The 21,799-nt window shown below is 37.3% G+C and overlaps 1 protein-coding gene across 4 annotated transcripts in view; it reads left to right on the top strand.

Moving 5' to 3' along the window:
- The window catches only part of LOC120637675 (adenylyl cyclase 78C-like), a 137,553-nt gene extending 118,942 nt beyond the window's left edge, over window positions 1-18,611 (top strand). For all 4 annotated transcript variants that reach the window (XM_039909618.1, XM_039909617.1, XM_039909616.1 and 1 more), the window contains 16 exons: window positions 1,647-1,783; window positions 2,218-2,385; window positions 3,573-3,672; window positions 4,073-4,171; window positions 5,428-5,639; window positions 6,226-6,414; window positions 7,323-7,622; window positions 8,575-8,809; window positions 9,535-9,655; window positions 10,080-10,186; window positions 10,518-10,632; window positions 11,101-11,246; window positions 11,707-11,805; window positions 12,804-12,990; window positions 15,783-15,891; window positions 16,631-18,611. In XM_039909618.1, coding sequence (XP_039765552.1) covers window positions 1,647-1,783; window positions 2,218-2,385; window positions 3,573-3,672; window positions 4,073-4,171; window positions 5,428-5,639; window positions 6,226-6,414; window positions 7,323-7,622; window positions 8,575-8,809; window positions 9,535-9,655; window positions 10,080-10,186; window positions 10,518-10,632; window positions 11,101-11,246; window positions 11,707-11,805; window positions 12,804-12,990; window positions 15,783-15,891; window positions 16,631-17,027 — 2,721 coding nt within the window. In that variant the 3' untranslated portion in view covers window positions 17,028-18,611. The remainder of the gene's footprint in view (window positions 1-1,646; window positions 1,784-2,217; window positions 2,386-3,572; window positions 3,673-4,072; window positions 4,172-5,427; window positions 5,640-6,225; window positions 6,415-7,322; window positions 7,623-8,574; window positions 8,810-9,534; window positions 9,656-10,079; window positions 10,187-10,517; window positions 10,633-11,100; window positions 11,247-11,706; window positions 11,806-12,803; window positions 12,991-15,782; window positions 15,892-16,630) is intronic.
- Window positions 18,612-21,799: the final 3,188 nt, after the last annotated feature.

Below are 21,799 nucleotides of genomic sequence, written 5' to 3'. Positions count from 1 at the left end.
TTCTAAAAATGACCCCTTATGTGCAATCTCATCTCATGATAATTTATTTAGTTATTTTTTTATGTCTGTAGGTCTGTTAGGGATATGGTACTTTATTAGACCCATACCTACACAACGTTTAAATCGCTAAGCTTCGCCTCCCTTAAGCCTCCCACTAGAACTGACCGGAGAAAATTCCGAAATTATACCTGCCGGAATCGAAAGCCGCCCACTTATATTATAACCACCTTACGCTTACCATATACATTTTAGTGAAGAATACATAAATCGTACCAGAATATTGTAATAATTATTTTTCCAGGAAAATTGCAAAGTAACAGCGCAAAACAACTAGGTACCTTTAGGTAATTAGGTAAGTAAAAGTAGGAATGTACAGACAGACAAAGAAGAATCGATTTGCTCGTTATGAGGCTTGAAACCCTAAAAAAACATAACAACGCCCATAGTGGACTCCACACACCTTTGAGAACATTATGTAGAACTCTCAGGCATGCAAATTTCCTCACAATGTTTTCCTTCACCGTTGAAGCAAGTGATACTTTAATTACTTAAGTGAGTTCCTACTGTTAGATTTAATTCGAAACCAATTCGATCGCGTCCTAGTAAACTACGATTTGTATGGAACAGAAATAGTGCCATCTAGTTACAAAACTGGGAAACTGTATTGTCACTAGATAGACGCTTCCGATTCCGTACAAATCATACTTAACTTTCGAGCGATGGAATAGACGTAGAATATTTCACACTAAGCACTCTGGTCAACTGTTGGTTTTGTTTTTTATCAAACATCCGCCCTGTTTTCATCAACCTGAGGCGTGAGTGTTAAGCCTCATGAGCCTGTAATTACCCTGACCACAACGCCCTTTAGACCGGAACACAGGAATATTTCTCGGCGGCAGAAAGAGGCACTGTTGTAGCACTACCCCGGATTGTCGCAATAAGTTCTACTACTACTTATATGGGCCTCATAAGAAGGCTCAGAGTCACTCAGCGGGCGATGGAGAGAGCTATGCTCGGAGTATCTCTACGCGATCAAATCAGAAATGTGCAGATTCGTAGAAGAACCAGAGTTACCGACATAGCTCAACGAGTCGCGAAGCTGAAGTGGCAATGGGCCGGGCACATAGTTCGGAGAAAGGATGGACGTTGGGGTCCCAAGGTGCTGGAATGGCAGCCCCGAACTGGTAAGCGCAGCGTTGGTCGGTCCCCAACGAGGTGGACAGACGACATTAAGCGCGTCGCAGGTAGCCGCTGGATCCAAGCGGCACAGAACCGTGGAACTTGGAACTCCCTACAAAAGACCTATGTCCAGCAGTGGACGTCTATCGGTTGATGTGATGATGATATGATGATGACTTATTTATATAAGACTAGCTGACCGGCACAACTTCGTCTGCATCAAATCGGTTATTATAGGTTTTAATATCTTAAAAAAACCAAACCATATAACTGCAGCGCCACCTACCGGGTCCAGTTTTATTTTCAAACTATAATACGCGGCTGGGCGGCCCTCCGCATTTTTCTTGCTTTTAGCATTTCTATACCTGTCGTAACTTCTAAACGATAGGTCCAATTTGAATAATTTAAAGAAGAAGAATTTCTTTATATAGGATGCACCAACTTGAAAAGTTTGCTATTATTTTTAGGTGGACTTGGACATGAGGATAGGCATCCACAGCGGCACTGTGCTCTGTGGAGTTCTGGGACTGCTCAAATGGCAGTTCGACCTTTGGTCGCATGACGTCACCCTGGCCAACCATATGGAGAGCGGTGGATTGCCTGGGTAAGTTCTTTAATTAGATAATTTTAAGCCATTTAAAAAACGATGTTCACAATTTTATAAACAATTTTTTTTTTAATTTTACTACAAGTTAGCCCATGACTGCAATCTAACCTGGCGATAAATGATGATGCAGCCTTAGATGCTAGCGGGCTAACCTGTTAGGGAGTATTGTAGTCATACCCCTAATCGATTTCTACGCGACATCGCACCGGAACATTAAATCGCTTAGCGGCACGTCTTTGTCAGTAGGGTGGTAACTCCACGGCCAAAGCCTCCCGCAACTAGAGAAAATTCAGAAATTATAAATTCCCAAATTTCCCCTGGCAGGAAACGAACCCGGGACCTCCTACTTAAATTCACGGTGTTGCGGTACCGTTGCGCCAGGGAGGTCGTCAGAAGTAAATAGTAGTTGTAATAATATTTGGATTTTGTAGACGGGTACACATATCGGAAGCTACTTTGGAATGCCTGAACGCGACGTTTGAAGTGGAACCCGGCGAGGGCGAGACGCGGAATCCATACCTACGCGAGCTGAACCTCACCACCTACCTCATCAAGGCCACTGAACATCCGAGAAGAACTAGGAGCAAATCCATAAACATGTAAGTCTTATCAACCGAACAAATATTTCACTATGTGGCACGACTTTAACTTATTTATTTATTTATTAATGAAATGAAAATACACTTTATTGTACACCTAAAAGAAATTAAATTATAAACAAAATCAACACAATAAAACACAGGTACAATGGGCCTTATCGCTTTTTAGCGATAGTGTCTCCTCTGCCAGGCAACCCAACAAAGGAAAGGGGAAAAAAACACAGACATTATTATATCATACAAAGTACAAGCCTACAACACAAAGAAAAGTGACTCATAAGCAAAAAAAAATACTAATTAGGGTGGCATAAAATGGTTATTAAGAGTACTAACAACATGCATTTATTTATTTATACTCTTTATTTGTACACCACTCAGAAAAAAGAACAAACACATGAAGAATGAAGCAGGATACAAAAGGCGGCCTTATCGCTAAGTAGCGATCTCTTCCAGGCAACCTTAGGATTAGGAAAACTAAAAAGAAAACAAATAGATGGAGTACACTATTTAGTACATACATACGAATATCTACATACTAATACATAAACCAGACTACACAAATAAAAAAAATACTATTGATAAATATAAAAAATAAATATACTAATACATATCTTAATATACCATAAATACTTAAATATGAGTTTGCGTAGATAAATAAATAATAATAGTCGTCTTTACGGAGCGATAATGAGCACACACAAAAACATGGACTGATATGCACGTCAATTACAAGTTCACATAGCATTGACAAAGCGTCATGTAAACTTAACTTGACAAAAAATTCAACTCACCGATAAGTGTTCGGTGAGTTTATTCCTAAAAGCTGCGGGTGAGTGATGAAGATATCGATGCCAGATATCATTTTGGATAACTCGCTGTATTTCGCAAATATACGTAGGTATAATAGGCGCTTGTTTTCCGAGATGGGACTTCGTAAACGGGATATGAAAAAAATTTGTGGATTTGCAACTTCTAGTGTACCGTTGCGGGACAGTCAAAGATATATGATTTAGAAGGTTGTTACATTTGGTCCTGTTTTGTAATATTTTATGGAAAAAAAACAGATCAAGAATATACCACTTGTTTCGAAGACATGTTATTTTAGACACTGCCAATCGCTGATTTAATTGGCTGCCTTTGTGAAAGGCTATAAATAACTTAACTCATTCGTATAATTTTGTGCACAGCATACAGCCCAAGCAGCATGAGAATGGTCCACGTGGCAGTAATGGAAGTATTGAGGACGAGAACACCACTGACTTCATACCGGAGATGCCCTTTCAAAGCGTAAGTTATATTGCCTAACCAAAGTTATGAGCGGTTTAAGAAAATAAAAAAGATATCACTTTTAGTGATAAGGCCGCCTTTGCACCCTAGCACTAAGTACTATTACTGTTTTCCTTGTATTTTTCCTATTGTGTTGTGTTGCAATAAAGTTTTTCTATTCACTTTCTTCAACGGTGATTGAAAAACATCGTGAGGAAACCTCCATGCCTGAGAGTAATTTCTATTTAGTTAATTCGATCAGCTATTTCTAATTAGCTTTATTTTTACTAGTTCAATATTCTATTGCAAACTAAACACTTTTGGGGAAAATCAAATTATAAGTATGTATAGTTGGTATATAATACAAATAATTTAAATTTTTATATTTCTAATGTACCTATCAAAAATATCTGTTTCGCAGTACTTCCAAAGCAGTGCTACTGTATTTCGCAACCGTCGCAACAATAAACACGACGATGTCGAACAAGGGCAAGACTTGGAGATTACGTCTTTGTCTGAGGTAAATATTACAGCAGGGACATCCCTTTTGTATCTGTGAACTGGTAAAAGGATTATTTATCTGGTTGGATAATGTTTTTAAGCCATAAGTCCAAGCTTAGATGTTTCCTTGTATGCCGTTCAGAAAACATTAACGGGGAAAGCGTTCAATAGACAAAATAAAGTGAGGATGCACTATTCTCGCCTCTCTTAAGGAAATTTTTACTAGTAGAAGTTACACATAATATTTTAGCACCAAAAACCACTCGGGTTTAACCGGATGCCCAACCCGTCTACTCATATAGGTAACGAAACAGAAAAGATATAAGTTTACTTTTAACATTATCACTGGTTATTTCCATTCTAAGTCTATCATCAAGATTGTTTATTAATATCTATTTTTTTTCTTCTGGCTTTACACAGATTAGCCAATGTTAGGTGTGTATATTTTTCATAAAAGTTAGGTTAGATTAAAATATATAATATCAGGAGAAATTGACATGGCGGACGCGGCCACCCAAACATTTCCCCAAATGTATCGCAAACTCGCCCCGAAAAGGACTGGTTCTTACTATACTGCACATACCGCAGTACCAGCGCCACTCCCATAGCAGCTAGTCGCCTATATATGCAAGTTCTTCAAAAATTACATTGTAAATTTTAAACTTTTGTAATATTTTAAAAGAACTCACCCATACAAACCCAACTACTGTAACAACGACACTAGCACTACATCATGCACAATACAAACAACACCAATCCTCCCCAAAACGAGTTCACAATAAATTTAAAGAAAAATCTTAAAAAACCGCGTCCGCCATGCACGAAGCTTCCCGCCTTTTTTCATTAATCTCTATATACATAGTGCCGTGTGTTGATCAGAATGTCAGATTGTCAGATCAATTGTCCTTCCCACGGGTGTCATACGCGGCGACTGACGGAATTTAAAACAGAACTGGCAGCAGGGTTCTCTGTGCTACTTTTATTATTTTTCAGTGTATATAAATGATCTTCCGTTCCATGTCAAAGGAACATGCGACATTGTATTGTTTGCAGATGATGCATCACTAATTTTTAAGACTGACAGCAGTAAAGATAACTCTGACGATGTAAACCATGCTATGTCACATGAGTCGCACTGGTTTACAGTCATAAACTTACTTTTAAATGCAAAAAATTGGGAGACGAATTTAGTCCAGCATAGGCTATTTGACGATACGCATACGTGATAAGTATCGTAGTTTAGTCTTTATTGACTTCCAAATCATTTGTTTACAGGAGGAAGATATTATTAACCACTCTATTGAAATTAGCAGCAATCGCCGCATGAGAGTGGAACACATGAAGCCCTGGTCTCTCCACTTTCGAGAACCTTCTCTGGACGAGCGTTTCGATGACGAGTTGGACGAGAAGACTTTCAAATCTAACGTCATGTGCTGCTTTGTGATCTGGTTGTTCATTGTGGCTGTGCAGTGTGTTATACATTACAAGTATGTTACCGTAAGGTATTATTTCTACCTTGAAGGATGCTTAGCTAAGGATGTATATATAAAACTCACCTATAATCTCACTTTGATCCCTTAGCCCCACCATTATCCCCTCTTTTGACGTCGAGGTATTCGTTCTTTCTCTGAGATGATCGTCTCGAAATGAAAGCTTAAATTTTCTGTAATAAGCGGCTATTACGCATCAGTTTATCTCTTATACAGACGCGACAGATGTATGCAAGACAAATAGTAATTTTTTCAATAACCAAAATAAAATAACAACGTAATAAATAGCCACGTAAATAAACCATGACATTTCACAAGCCCAGCGTCTGCTTACAAATTCTTCTTGCACTGTGCTAATTACGAGTATGTATAAAAGTAATGAGGTATCACCCTACATGTTTTGTGAGATAATGGCACACATTTTGCGAGGATTATTTAACAGAGTTAATTTCAACAGCTTAGTTACATTATCATTAATTCCTAATGCGTGTACTTTTAAGGACCAAATAGTATCATTTTGTCCTATATTGATTTATTAGGTCGGTAAACCCATATGCTTATGAAAATTTTAACTGGTTACTAGTTGCTGGTTGCTGGTGGTGATACTGATGATAATGACCATCCCCCTCGCGCTCTCGTTTCTCCTACTGATGGCGGAAGAGTTTCAAGAAGCTGTGCCCAGACTTGCTAAACTGTCTGCAGCTGTCAGTGGCGATAGGTTCCGAAGAAACGTGCACATATGCTGCTTTGTTACTATCATGTCTATATCTAGGTGAGAATTTGTTCATGTGTTTAAATTAGACCTTACCTTTTAGTCTTGTGTTGATGCAGGTTACGAAGCAATTTATTTGAAAATAGCTGTGGCCCCCCTTCGTCCGGGTTTTATTTCGGTTTTTTTAACGGGGAACCGTTCGTTTTTCTGGGAGAAAAAGTCACTACACTATTATAATAATATACAAACTTCCATCCTGTTCCATGGCTGTAATAAAAATACTACGAAGGAACTTGAATCCGGACACGACCTTCAGAAATGAAGTAAACGACGAAGAAGAGGAAGATAATATTACTCTCCGTTCTTTCAACTCGATTGGTTATTTAGTGAGAGCGTAAAGTAAACAGAAAACCGTCTTTTGCAATAATAATATAACAATATTGATTACTTCAGTTCTCAGCTTCCCAATAGTAAAACTAAAAGATTGCGAGAGTAAAAGCTCTCAATAATTTTGCAACACAATTTAAATATGCCTTTTAATTTCTGTAAAATGTGTATGTGTTACAATCAATCACTTCGTAAGGTTATGTCTGCTTATAAATTGCTAATCTTATATCTTTAAATGAGCAATTCTTGTATATACATATATATATAATTGGAATCTCGGAATCGGCTCCAACGATTTTCATTAAATTTAGTATACAGGGGGTTTGGGGGGCGATAAATCGATCTAGCTAGGATTCATTTATATTGGAATCTCGGAATCATTTATATTGGACATACGACTATTTCTTTAAGTCGACTCATTTGCGGCCGAAGTCGCGCGGGTCCGCTAGTATAACTCAAAATAAAATATATTTTCACGTAACATAATTATAACTGTGTAAGGTTTTTGAGATTAAAAACTTTTTGGACCACAAAATATAAAGATAAAGATAAAGAAACACTTGCTCCGCTTTGAATTCCAGCACAATAAAGCTCTACATTTGTCAAGAGTCATTTGCTATCGCAGAATTATTGGAAACTAACAACGTTAGTCGAACAGTGACTACTACAGAGATGCCTGATGTAGAAGTGATATTAGAGGAATGCTTCAAACCTGAATATGTAGTATTTACGTGGATACTGTGCTTAGTCGCTCTGACATCGATCCTGAAGTTGTTCTATTTGATAAAGACATCACTCGCCATCGCTAATGTTGGGATGTACGCTGTTCTGTTGCTCAGCTATTACAACAAAGACGATTATAGCACGAATCATAGTGATACGTAAGTATATTGGTTATTTTACCTTTCCTATACGTAAAGTGAGGATATATTGTTTTGTGTTATTTTTTTACGATTAGGTCGTTCGGACATTTTGAATACATTTTTTTGATTCAGGGATCTGTAAGCGAAATAGTCAGCTTTAGATATCTTTGTCAAAATCCATCGACTTTACAAGTTAATGAATAAATTTTATAATTTTTATTAGTGTTTTTATCTACACTTGGAGGAATTATCAGTCGCTATAAGACTGATGTAAAACGGCATATACTAATTTCGGCATCGATGGTAGAAGAGCCGTAGCTTAATTGGAAAAGCTCAGGCCGCGATTGCACGAGAGTCGCAGGTTCATATCCTGTCTGTTCCGAAAATTTTTATAGGCATATTAAATTTATAAAATTAATGAATAAAACCAGAAGGTAACCACCGCCTTTAAACAGAGCCACTTTTCGCGGAGCATTCAAAGATCACGTCCCAAAAAGTGCGCCCTTTGTCTATCAACCTGAAGCGTAGATGACTATAGTTACAATGACAACCACGCCCTTCAGACCGTAACACAGACGGGACTCTACACTGTAGATATATATTTTTTTTACGACAATACACACATCGCCATCTAGCCCCAAAGTAAGCGTAGCTTGTGTTATGGGTACTGAGATAGCTGATGAATATTTTTTAATGAATATAATACACATAAATACTTATAATATACAGATAAACACCCAGACACTGAAAAACATTCATGTTCATCACACAAACACTCGCCAGTTGTGGGAATCGAACCCACGGCCTTGGACTCAGAAAGCAGGGTCGCTGTCCTCTGCGCCACTCGGCCGTCGAACACTTGGACGGTTTCGTAAAACTAAGGAATATTGCGTTCATTTGATTTTTACTTTAAGCAATCCCATTCTACGCTACACTATTAAACGGTACAATCAAAAATTTCAATTTCCAGCCAACTCCGTTTCTACATCCAGATGCTAATCTTGATGGTGATGTTCCTCGTAATAGTGGTGTACCACGCGAGGCTGGTGGAAGTGACTTCACGTCTCGACTTCCTCTGGAAGCTGCAAGCGGAGACCGATTTGAAAGAGATGAAGGAAACGCAGCGGACTAACCGCCATTTGCTGAAACATATACTTCCTGATCACGTTGTCAATCATTTCCTATCAAAAGATAGGTGTCCAGATGTAAGTGCAGGTTCATGACATGTTATTATTTATTGAGGGGACGCCTGCCATTGCCAGACGGGTGATCAGTCCTCTGGAAGGACTATTCCACCCTATACCCCATGTTGAGACACAGGTTTACTGGTGTCCCTACCAACTGTCTGAAACCTACCAGTCTCTTTTGTGAACCTCACGATATCCCCTATAGAGAGGTTTGCTAGGTCTTCTACACTTATACTGTCCTTACCTTGTAGTTCCCATCTTACCAGCGCGTACATGGGGCACTCAGCTATGAAATTAATACTGGTTTCCACCTCACCGCACTCTCGACAGGATGGATCTTCTGCAATTTTCATGACATTTTTTGACTGACTTCTGAAAAGCTGAAGCCCTGACCGATTTATTTTTTTTTTCCGGTAAAAGACTATCTCAACAGGTGATAATAAAATATGGTTAAATTCGTAGGTCGAGCACTATTTGTCCATTTTTCGATTAAGTATTGGTAAAATTGTCAATAGTTTAAATGAATTGTAGTTTTTGTTGGATGAATGGCGGAAAAATATACCATGTGTGTGTAAATACACACACTACTTTTAAACTTGATTATTTATTTTTATTAAGAGCTTTGTGACTAACACAACACCATTAACATTTTTTTAAATATTTTTCGCAACAGAGTGCTAAGATCCCGTGTCTTGCCCTTTCTCCTTTATTCAGCCAATTTTATTACGCCTAAAATCTTCTAGGAGCTGTATTCTCAATGGAGAGACGAAGTGGGAGTGATGTTCGCGGGGATACCTAACTTCCACGAGTTCTATTCCGAACAAAAAGCCATCGACTGCATGCGTCTCCTAAACGAGATCATTTGTAAAGTACCAATCAACTTTTTATTTCTTTTTTGTTTTTAAGTTTAGTTAATATTTTTTTTGAATTGTTTGTAAAGTTTTGTAGACTAATTATGGATTAAATAATTATAAGAGAGTAAATAACAATATAATAATTAGAAATTTCAAATAATGATAATTAAATAATCAATACAATGTGAACTGAGCCATTGTTGATAGTAGGTAGCTACTATTTATTCGCTTTTAATTTTGTGGCACAACAAAGAAAATACAAATAGTAAAAAAAAAACATTTCACAATGTTCACATCTCGGACAATGTTGCATCAATTTTCGATACGCGATATTTTTTTAAAGCTTTTATCTTTTTAAATGTGTTTATATTTATTTAAATAGAGTATCTCATATTTCACTAAATAAGGTACTGACTGTTTTATTATTTTTGCAGTTGACTTCGATAGATTACTGACGCAGCCAAAATTCAAATGCATAGAAAAGATAAAAACCATTGGAGCTACTTACATGGCGGCATCTGGCTTAAACCCTAATCATAAGGTAAAACTATAATTATATTGCCCACAACGCAACTGCACACATTAGAGCAACGTGGTGGTTTTGTGCGCTATAACCCTCGATTTTATGAGAGTGGATTTCAACCATCATTACGACAGTGTATAATGGAATTTATGCACTTTGTTTTATCAAACTTATCCACACTCTACTCTGAAAAAAGAAAAAAAAACGGATTACAGTATATATAGTAATTTGCAACTGTAAAACAAGTTCAATTAGGTCCATTTTGCTTTGACGTTTCATTGTTTCGATGCTCGAAAAGAACTCCTGGTTTGCGAGCATGCAAATTTTATACTAAGTGTACTGTAAACAGATAGGAGACGACGACTGTAAGCATGTTTGCGCGCTGGTTGACTACGCCTTCGCCCTGCGGGAGGCTCTGGAGGACATCAACAAGCATAGTTTTAACAAGTTCCGGTTAAGAGTAGGTGAGATATATTTACTTCCAGCCCTTTCCTTCCACTTCACCTTCACCGAAATGAAGTGGTTGTAGCCTCGGAATTAGCAATACTTATTATTCATGGCATATTTGGAGAGGAGAATTCGCATCTGTAGCTTTTCAAAATTGTGTTGTAAGTGAAACATCGTGAGTAAACCTGCTTGCCTGGAAGTTCTGTGAAGTGTGAAGTCGACCAATCTACACTTGCCCGTGTCACTCTGAGGGTAGACCTGTGGCCGGTAAACTGATGATAACAATGATGAAAAATTCAAATTATGATTCTAATTCACCTGTAAATAGAATAGTTACATGCGCCTTTTATGGAACACCATTTACAAGGTAAAGTTAATAATAATATCCATGCTTAATTCGCCACAAACTATCAATAAAACGGCGAAAAATGTATGTCTTTCGCATGACCGTCCCGTTAAATATTTATTTTATACCTAATTCCCAGGTATAAGTTGCGGTCCCCTGGTGGGCGGGGTGATCGGGGCGCGCAAGCCCGTGTACGACATCTGGGGGAACACGGTAAACGAGGCTTCGCGCATGGAGTCCACGGGGGCCATGGACCGCATACAAGTCACCAAGTACACAAAGCAGGTCAGTCTACTCATTATTTGTGCCATTATTGGTGCCACGGATACCGCACATATGTGCCACGGATACCGCACTTTGGTGCCACGGACACCGCACATTAGTGCCACGGACACCGCACATTGGTGCCACGGACACCGCACATTGGTGCCACGGACACCGCACATTGGTGCCACGGACACCGCACAAGCCTATCCTTAAGTTTTTTTAAATTGTACTGGAGATTTTTTCATTTAATATTATCTGCCTGCTTAGTGCATACCCTGTCCATACCGTGTATGCACGCGACCGGGTATGCTGTTATAGGTCTGTCACAGGCAGTGACATGTATAGAGGGTATGCAAAGGGTATGCAGGTGATATAAAATGAAGAAAATCTCCAGTACGAGTTAAAAATACTTAAGGGTAAGATTTTTATAACTCATACAATGCCTATCCTTAAGATTTTTATACACCACTGGTCCCAGGTCCTGGAGCGGCGCGGCTACGGCTTGGAGGCGCGCGGCGCCGTGGAGGTAAAAGGCAAGGGGCGCATGGAGACGTGGTGGGTCACCAAACGGAAGCATGTATGTACATTTATTATTTACTTCAGTATATTCCCTTTAACTACAACATTTATCATTGTCATTATCATCATATCAACCTATTACCGACCCACTACAAGTCACGGGTCTCCTACCACAATGAGAAGGGATTAAGGCCGTAGTCCACCACGCTGTCCCAGTGCGGATTGGTGGACTTCACACACCTTTGAGAACATTATGGAGAGCTCTCAGGTATGCAGTTTCCTCTCGATGTTTTCGTTCATCGTCGAAGCAAGTGATATTTTAATTGCTTAAAACGCACATAACTTAGAAAATTTAGAGGTGCGTGTTAGGATTCAAACTAGCCCCCCCAAAGTGAAGTCGAAGTCCTACCCACTGGGCTATCACCGCATGATTTATAACCATGTAATTTTTTTATTTTCCTATACTGCATATATAATAAGTCTATAATACCGTTTCTTTTAAACTCTACGTTAAATATAGGAGATACTGAAAAATCGTTCTTACAAAAAAAATTCAATGTTAAAAATACGTGCGTTCGGGGAAAATTAGAAGCATATAAGTGATGCGCCATAAGCTTTCAATTTCATACATTTGGTACGGTGGACACATTATCTTAGCTAATGGTGAGATGTAATGTGTGGAGTGATGATGCAATTTAAGATGTTAGCGCGCCTACCTGGCATATCCCGCTGGGTGATTACGTATCTCGCGACAGGCATGCGACAGGCGTAAATCTTGCAATCACTGCTGTCAAACGTCACGTTTCCATACAATAAGTAATCAAAAGTGACGTTTGACACCCTGCAGTATCCACCCGTAATCGATAAAATAGCTACGCGACTTATACGGTTGGCGGAACGTCTTTAGAGGTAGGGTAGTAACTAAAACGGCCTTAGAGCGGCCTTGGAGCCTCCCACCAGATAGAGCAAAGCTAGACTGAGTCCAGTTTGTTCTTATTTAAAACGCGTTAGTAAGCTGTAAGGTCCTGAATATCTTCTCCATGTTTCGTACGACAGGAGCAGCGGCCTCGTGACCGCTACCGCAGCCGCACGGCTGAGGCGCGGGTGCCCGAAGAAAACGTGCACAAGACGGTCGCTCCGCCGGCAGGCCCGCCTGTACCGCCGCGGTCGCTGGCAGCCGTCGTATACACCATGCTGCAGGCGCGGCGCCGCATCTACACGCACCCGCTAGATGCGCAGCAAAGTATGTAACACGTACAAACTACCTTTTACCCATACGTCCTACTTCCTCACACTCAAATTTACACTCATAGTTCATACGCACAAACACAAAGCACTTATGTTCGTATCATATTATTAACATTATTATTATTTATTTAAACAACATATTAAACACTATGTTATACATACATAATATTAAACTTATTATCATAATAACTAATAAAAACAATAATCATATCTGTCATTAAAATGCTGAAATGGAAATACGCGCGGCTAGCGGCCGGGCGCGACCGCCGGCTCTGTGGAACTTTAGTATGATCTCGATTATGGAGGGTAGAGGTAAGGAGAGTCATCTTATATGGGAGAAAAGTTGAAAAAGTGTCCAGTGTATGCGCTAAATAACAGTTCAAAAATCCTCCACAATGGCGCTGGTGGATTCACAGGGTATGGTATGAATGTAGCAATCGTAGATGAATTGAAGTATGCCGAGTTAAAAAATTTAATGTCATTATCGACTAAAGTAGTTAATTATTGAGAATTTCAACAACTTACGTTGTACAATATTGTGGTAAATATAACCTTACTTCCTTGTTTATTTTTCAAGCCTACTCTAACAATATTACTACTACTCTACTACTACTCTAACAAGCGCGTTTTGGCGCTTCTTTTAAGAGTTACCTTGATGCAAATGTGGCGCCATCCTAATTTAATACATTTTGACGACACTTTTTCATATACACAGATGATCCTCCTTACCTCTACCCTCCATAATCTCGATACTTCACGCGACCCGTATCGCTTGACGCTTGTCGTTATAGCTCTGCCATACTACACATACATCATATGTTCGTCTACCACCGCTGATCTTTGCTAGTAACTGTCACTTTATACTCCTTTTGCTTATTTACTATAGTTTTTTATCTTTTTCTACCTGTTTCTCACTTCTGTGCTTGTGTATACTGTGTAAGTTGTAACTACTTCCGTGTGAACATTAAATGGATTTATCTCTGGACTACTTGATTTCAAGGATCACGTAGAAGTTATTTATTCAAATATATATATATATATATATATATAAATATATATATATATTTATATGTTATTGGTATATACATATATATACCAATAACAGATAACCGCAACTGTCCCTACTATATCACATATATTTTAGTAGTTGACTAACTGTTGTGACAGAGCGCGTCCGGGTAACTACTTCCACGCTCATTTCTGCCCCATTGCTGTGTCTGGAGGTTCGGGTTGCCGTCGTAATTGCAAGGACATGCTTAACACCCACGAATCAGTTTGATGGAAACGGGGCGGCACTTTATACGACGTGTTCCTTGCATGACCTACAAAGTTTAGACGATGATTTTATGCTTAGTCCGTAAATTTTTACTGTACACAAAAAGGAACGCACTTGGCACAAACTGGGGGAGCGTTCCTTTAAAAAATTCGGATCGGAGGACAAATGTTAACGTTAACGTAGCGTTGTTTTACACAATACTTACGGTACGCTGATAAATTGTCAACACATTTAAATCACTCAAAACAATTGCTTAGAATATGTAAGAAATAGACAAAAAAACTTGAGTTCACAAAAATATTTACTTACGTTGAACCCGCAAAGCAAGTAGCTACGAGCCATTTAAACCACGACGCTGACTGAACAAAAATTTTCGCCAAATATGCGCATGCGTGAAGCATTTTCCGGCGCAGAAACAGAGTGTATCTATTTGTTAACGTCGTTGAGATATTCTGATGGGAACAACCTACCCGCGGATAATATAATCTATACTTACTTATAATAAAACTGTAACTGAAAGATTTCTGTACATTTAATATATTTAGAAAATTTTGACCGGGGGATGCTTTATAATCGGTACTGAGTCCAAAACAGATTTTTATTTAATTTTTGTCAGTCTGTCTGTCCGGGCATAACGTGAAAACTACTGAACGAATTCAAATAAAACTTGGTATAGTGGTAGTTGATATTCCGGGTCAACATATAGGTTCCTTTTTATCCCGATAAACAATAAGTTTCCTCCGGGAAATGGGATGAAAACTTTTATCAATTTTACTTAATATCTCTGTTAAATTTGCACCGATTTTAATCATTCTTTTTTTATTTGAAAGTGTATACTATCAAACATGTATGGTCTTATTTTAATAAGGATCTGATAAATATTGTCGGAGATATGAACATAACTCTCCACAAATAACTATCAGTCGCCAGGCGTATGGGACAGCGATCAAATGCATACGTACCATCCTACTAATATTATAAATGCGAAAGACTGTGAGGATGGATGTATGTATGTATGTATGTATCAACTAAAATACCACATAAAATAATAAATAAATAAATAAATAATAAATATCCTAAGATATCCTAAGATCGCCACCTAGCCCCAAAGTAAGCGTAGCTTGTGTTATGGGTACTAAAGATGACTGATGAATATTTTAATGAATTATATATACATAAATACTTAGAAAATACATATAAACACCCAGACACTGAAAAACACTTATGCTCATCACACAAACATTTTCCAGTTGTGGGAATCGAACCCACGGCCTTGGACTCAGAAAGCAGGGTCGCTGCCCACTGCGCCAGTCGGCCGTCAAAAGTAAATAGTAGGTACATAGCTACCCACGATGATTATGATGTTAGCATTAGATATATTCTAGCTTCTCGATTAACTCATACGCTGACGAAGTCGCGGGGGTCCGCTAGTAAATAAATAAATCCGAATAGCAAGAGATAATGTATTATTAACGTTACTCAAAACCAGACAATATTTAATTGCTGTGCAGCGGGGACGGGTGGCAGCGTGCGGGCGCGGGCGGGCCGGGCGGCACTGCCTGCGGGTGCGCGTCGCACCGCGGACTTGCGACGGACTTACACTACTCATCCGAGGACTTGGTAAGACTTAAGGTTTTATGATGTCTCTCGTTGAAATGAAATGTATTTAAATATATGATAAAAGTTTCAGGCAACCCCAACATACAAAATTTGGTCATTTATATATAAACGATCTAGTTCTGAGGCTAAAATTGCAGAAATTTATCAATTGAATAAAACACATTGCTCGATAGCCTCTTTTTCAATGTATTATTAAATTTATGATACAGTAGTACGGCTATTGATTTTGGGATTGCATTGAATATCTTTACACACATGGCACTACAAATACATGGCTGTCCTAGGGCACTCATTGAATATTTGCACAATGTCCGGTAGAAGCCTAATGCCGCTGGCGTGAACAGGGTTTTTGACCAGGTAAAAGCAGATAATGAAATTACATGAAATTCAAATGATTTTATGATTCTCCTATGAATTTATAACACATACCTTTATTATTTCGATATTTGGTATGTCCGGCTGTGCGCCCATACTCGGAGAGCGGATAAAACTATGTCTGATCAGATAAACATTTTGCTCTTTCCATGTGGTGAAATAACCGGCCCATTCTAGCCGTTCTATAAAGCTTATATATGCGCGCCGCAGTATAATTATGTCTACCATTTTCTCGTCCCATTTTTATGAGACCAAAAGATACCTCTATCTATCGCTAGGCTATCGGGCATCTTGGCCCTACTGAATAACTTTAAAAAACCAGCACCGACATACTTTTTATACTAACAGTTCAATCACTTTACAGCAACGGTGACATTGAGTTATCCAAACGGCCGTACTCCAGCAGTATGGTAGCCAGACGCCCTGAAATGGCGCCTTCCTTCCTAGGCAGCATGTCAGCACCACACACCCCCACAGCATCGCACTTGCCTTCAGAAGTACTCTTCACTGGGCCCAAGCTGGGTCTCAGCGCGCGACTCAAGGCCGCTAGCTTTTCCTACAGAAGCAGGGCTCATAGAGATCGCTCCCCGAAGGTTCGAGAAGAAAATAACGGTTCTACTACATCGGTTACCAACGGTGTTCCGAGTTCGTTCAGACTTAGGTCGGTCACCACAGCTTCCTTCTTTAGAGGCAGAAGTAAGGACAGGAGAAAAACTCAGGAGTTGAATGAGAATGGCGATTCTATTACAACTCGTATGTAAAATTTATGTAGGTATATAAGTAGGTACCTTAATAAAAGATTGAAACTGTATAACTAAATATTATCAGTGCAACTATACTTACTATTATACACTGACTGGTAAATTAAGCTGACTGTAAAGTTTTCGGAGCGTTTCCTCCCACTAATTCCAAGAGAGATAATTTTCAACCCCTCTGAAATGTAAATATTGTGGTTAAATTGATTAACTTAGTAAGAGGCGTAAAGTCAAGCCTGCGTTTGCGTGTGAAACGTGCAAGCTACGCGCATGAATAGCTGTGAGCACCGAAAAGTTTCTGCACGTACGCAGGTGTGGATCTGCCTTAAGGTACACCTATTATCTCAACCACATGTTTTTTTAAACAGCGCCCAATTCTCTTACTTAAGCTCTAAGCTATTTCGAATAAGGCCTCAAAGAGATCGTTTTTCGAACATTTTAAGAAAAATTTAACAAACTTCCGTGTTATGCAGGAATCAGATAAGCTAATATAATAATTCGATTGAAATAACCATAGGTGCGACTAAAATTTTATGCCCGTTGCTTTAAAATTAATGGAACGGATGGAACGGAAATTAACGGAACGGATGTATCTTTGAAGATTAAAATAAATCCAAGTACATATTTTAAACATTTTTGTTAAACGCTTCAGATTATTCAGTAATCGTGCCTTTCTTTCCTTTGAACAGTTTGTTGATAAAATAACGGTTCTTGAGGTATTTATATTTTATGTACCAACTAATTTAACACATCCATGTTAACGTAAATCTCTCATTATTTGGAAGAACAAGCGTCAAATTGTAACATTTCCATACAACTTTGCAAGATTTACGTTAGTCAGTTCAGTTATATAAATTGATAAAGATCTGCAGACTATACTAGACATTGAGATGATATGAGTAAACGCATGTAAGTTATTATATACTTACAAAAATTGTGTACGAAAGTAGTTTAAATAAAATGTTTCTTATAATATTATTATTGCGAATAATCCCCACCAGTTCATATTTTGTAGATCTGTATTAACTTACTTGATGTAACTTATTTGACCTAAGTACTTATTTATATAATAAAACAGAAAGTTCTATGCACAGTTATATGAGATTAAAACTTTTATTAGAGTTTGTATTACTGTAACTAATTGTAAGTTATATTATGAAGATAATGCGCCTTTGGAAGGGGGTGCTAGGCGGATAGGAAATTTAAAGTGCAAAACTAACCCTAGTTGGTTTGAGACTGCATTCTATATATTTTGTTATACTTAATGTTGTTTCCATCATCAGCCCACTACAGGGCACGGGTCTCCTTTCAGAGTGCGAAGGTTTTAGTAGGCCGTAGTCCACGCTGGCCAAGTGCGTAAAAAGTGTTTTTATTTTATACTAGCTGACCCGCGCAACTTCGTCTGCACCAAATCGTTTTTATATCTTAAATTTTTATGGATGGTGTCTCAGTATGTAGGTACCCCCTTGGCCCTTTCATAGCCTAGTATATGGACGAGTATATACAACGTGTAACCGAATTACGAAATAAAGTTAAAGGAAACATAAGTATATTTAATAAGGAATCACCCAGTAAATATATTAAATATAAAAGAAGCAATTTTTTTTTCTATACAAACCAATATAAATTATTCTAAGTGTTTATTTATGACAACCCTATTGAAGACAAAAGACCGACACATGCATAGTACCTACGCTACACGACGCACGTACATAATTAATAAGTGACAGGCGTCACACGATTTTAATTTTGCATGTGATGTTAGGGGTGTATCTGATTTCTTTCAGCAAAAAATATGGCAGTACTTATAAACTATTCTTCTTCTTAACAGATAAGTCTCAGAGACAGTACATATAACATAATGTACTGCCTAGCCTGTGAAGTATTATTTCGGTTCTCATTTACACGTTGTATAAGCTATATAAAGATCTGTCTAGATGTTAGGTAAAATGTATTCGAGATAATAATATATGTGTAGTTTGTAAATATTAGGTAAGCAGTTGCCAGTTACTCCGAAAATACCCATTCACATTAATACAAAAAAAAAATTATCTTATCTTTAGAATATAAACCACGCGATCGCTATTCTAATGGTTAGGATTATTGTTTTTTGTTTATTAAGTCGGGTACTAGGAGATTACGTACGATTAGATTATAAGATTTGCACTATTTTGAGTAGTTTACAAGTATCGATACACTGTAAATTCACAGCAAAATCTTTGTTTTTTTTTATTTACTTGCTGTCTTATAATTGTGAACAAATTTAAGCTTTAAAGTGAGATTCATATATTCCATGTAACCCTAACACGATACGTTACACAGTATTGATAGTCGAAACCAACCTCCGTACGTACAAAATTCGTTCTAAGGGAACTGTACCCAGCAAAAAAAATAAGAGACTTAAGATATACTTACCAAAGTTCGTGATACGGGTAGATCTCGGTATTTAACGTAAATGTATAGAATATGATTTTAACGTATTATTTAGTGATATCAAATTAATTACTAGTTATTGTAACTTATTTATTGTGGATATTAGTCGTACTTATTCAATTTAAACCAAAGCCAAAGTATTTATTGATAGGAAATGTATAATATAAAGAGATTTAATATATTTATTTATACTCTTTATTTGCACACCACTCAGAAAAACGAAAAAAAAAAGGACTTGAAGAACAAACACTTGAAGAATGAAGCAGGATACAAAAAGCGGCCTTATCGCTAAGTAGTGATCTCTGCCAGGCAACCTTATTTTATGTGTTTTTAATAAATACAATACTTCGTTATTTCAGTGGTAGAGGAGGGAAGACTTATTAAGCATCGATGTCGATAATTTTGTACTATTTTGAACGCGACAAGAAAATAAAATATGGAAATGTTAGTCGCACGGTTATTTACGTCCACCTTGTCTTCAAATAAACTGATGTTAAATGCAATTTTCTGGCTTTTTGTGTTTGATTACCTAATTTATTACATTTACAGAATGATGATACCATCGTTTTAAGCTGTATTATTTTTAAATGACAGTTTCTTAGACTTATCTTAACGCCAATACAATCCTGAAACAAAACAATATTAAAAAACACAACTTTAAGCCTTCGTATAGAGGTCGATGTGCATTTAGATTTAACTCGAACAATTTGATAAATAAAACGAAAAATTTTTCTTTCCACTTCATTTATTTATACAAAAATATTCTGTTGACCTTTGTGATGACAATGTATTGTAAGTTTAATAAATCCTTTATATACCATATGCCAATGTTGCCAATTTTCATTTATATTTTAGGACACCGCCTCCGTATTCTATTTTGGAATCGGCACGTTTACACAACTATCCTAATGATATCCATAATACAATAGATGTATCAAAAGTGCAAAGACTCAAGAAAGTTTTTAACTATTTATTTGCTTTGATATATATTCATAGAACAATTTCTATGTAGGAGAGATCAAGTGAGAGAATGATGCTAATAATCTTGTATTGTCACCATTGGTGTCAATACTGTTGTTTGCAAATCTACAAATTGACTAAAACAAATTGACAGGTGTAAAAGTAGTGTTGTTCTTTGCAAAATGTATGAATGAATGAATGAATACACTTTTATTGTACACCAAAGAAAAAAAAGTAGTTACAAAGATATAAATACATATAAAGAGAGTACAATTTGGAGGTACAATGTAATGCTATGTTGCCATAATGCTGCCAACGCGTACGTTGTCGATCTATTGTAATTGCATTATTGTGAATTTATCTGTGGTATACCTAAAAAAAAAAGTTTATTTATTCATTCAAAACAATACCGATATTTTAAGACCTGTGAACTTATTGTGTAGATTTGTGTTACACATAATTACTATCATTATTCATTTTAATCAAGTTAAGCCATTGATATCTATGGCTTAACGTGTTTGAACCATAAAATAGATAACTGCGAAACTTAATATAAGAAATCGATGATGGTTTACAGATCTATAAAATGTTAAGGGGACGTAAATAAATGTTCGGAACATCTTCGATCCTCCATTGGTTTTTATATTTACATTTAGAAAATAGCAATTGCTACTAGGTAGAGATAAATAACATTGGCTAATCTGTGTAAAGCCAGAAGAAAAAAAAAACGTGTGTGTACTTATGTACACGCGTTAGAAGTTATACTCCTTTGGCGTAATAAGATAAAAATCTCTTCAAAAAATTTACTATCGACTTATTCTGCGTTTGTAGATTTTTTTTTAATCTTTCGCCTTGTTCTACGTTTGTAGAAAAAACTACACTATAATCGGAAAAATGTAATAGGCCCGTTTTGACATTTGTGCAAGATCATAGAATGTAACTTGGAACGAAACTGAAAGAAACAAAAAAATAAAAATCAATTACATAGTGTTTTAAAAAATACGTAAATTTTTTTGGGACGTTAAATAATATGAAAGAATATATCGCGAGTATTCTTTTTGCGCTTACTTCATAGTAGCATGCAATTTATAATTGTTGCGAAACGTTCCAAAACAGTTACGTTCTCAGTCTTTTTTTTTTTATACTAGGGCTGTAACCATTTTTTTACTGAATATCGAAACTAAATATTGTGTAGTTATCTTTACTGCAAAGAATAAGCTTGGTTCTCAAAATGGATTCTAAATAATGAGTCTGAGATGATGTATCTGACCAAGCGGCACATGACTGAAGCGTCCCCGCGCGCACTGCGCAGTTTTTCGTTCCTCATCTTGTAAAGTTGACTGTGCGCTCGTTTAAGTTTGATATATATTGTTTACTATTACGTT

Source organism: Pararge aegeria, chromosome 4 (assembly GCF_905163445.1).
Source record: "Pararge aegeria chromosome 4, ilParAegt1.1, whole genome shotgun sequence".
NCBI lineage: Eukaryota > Metazoa > Arthropoda > Insecta > Lepidoptera > Nymphalidae > Pararge > Pararge aegeria.
Note: the sequence above shows the minus strand (reverse complement) of the source record. Positions and strands in the feature narration are given on the sequence as shown.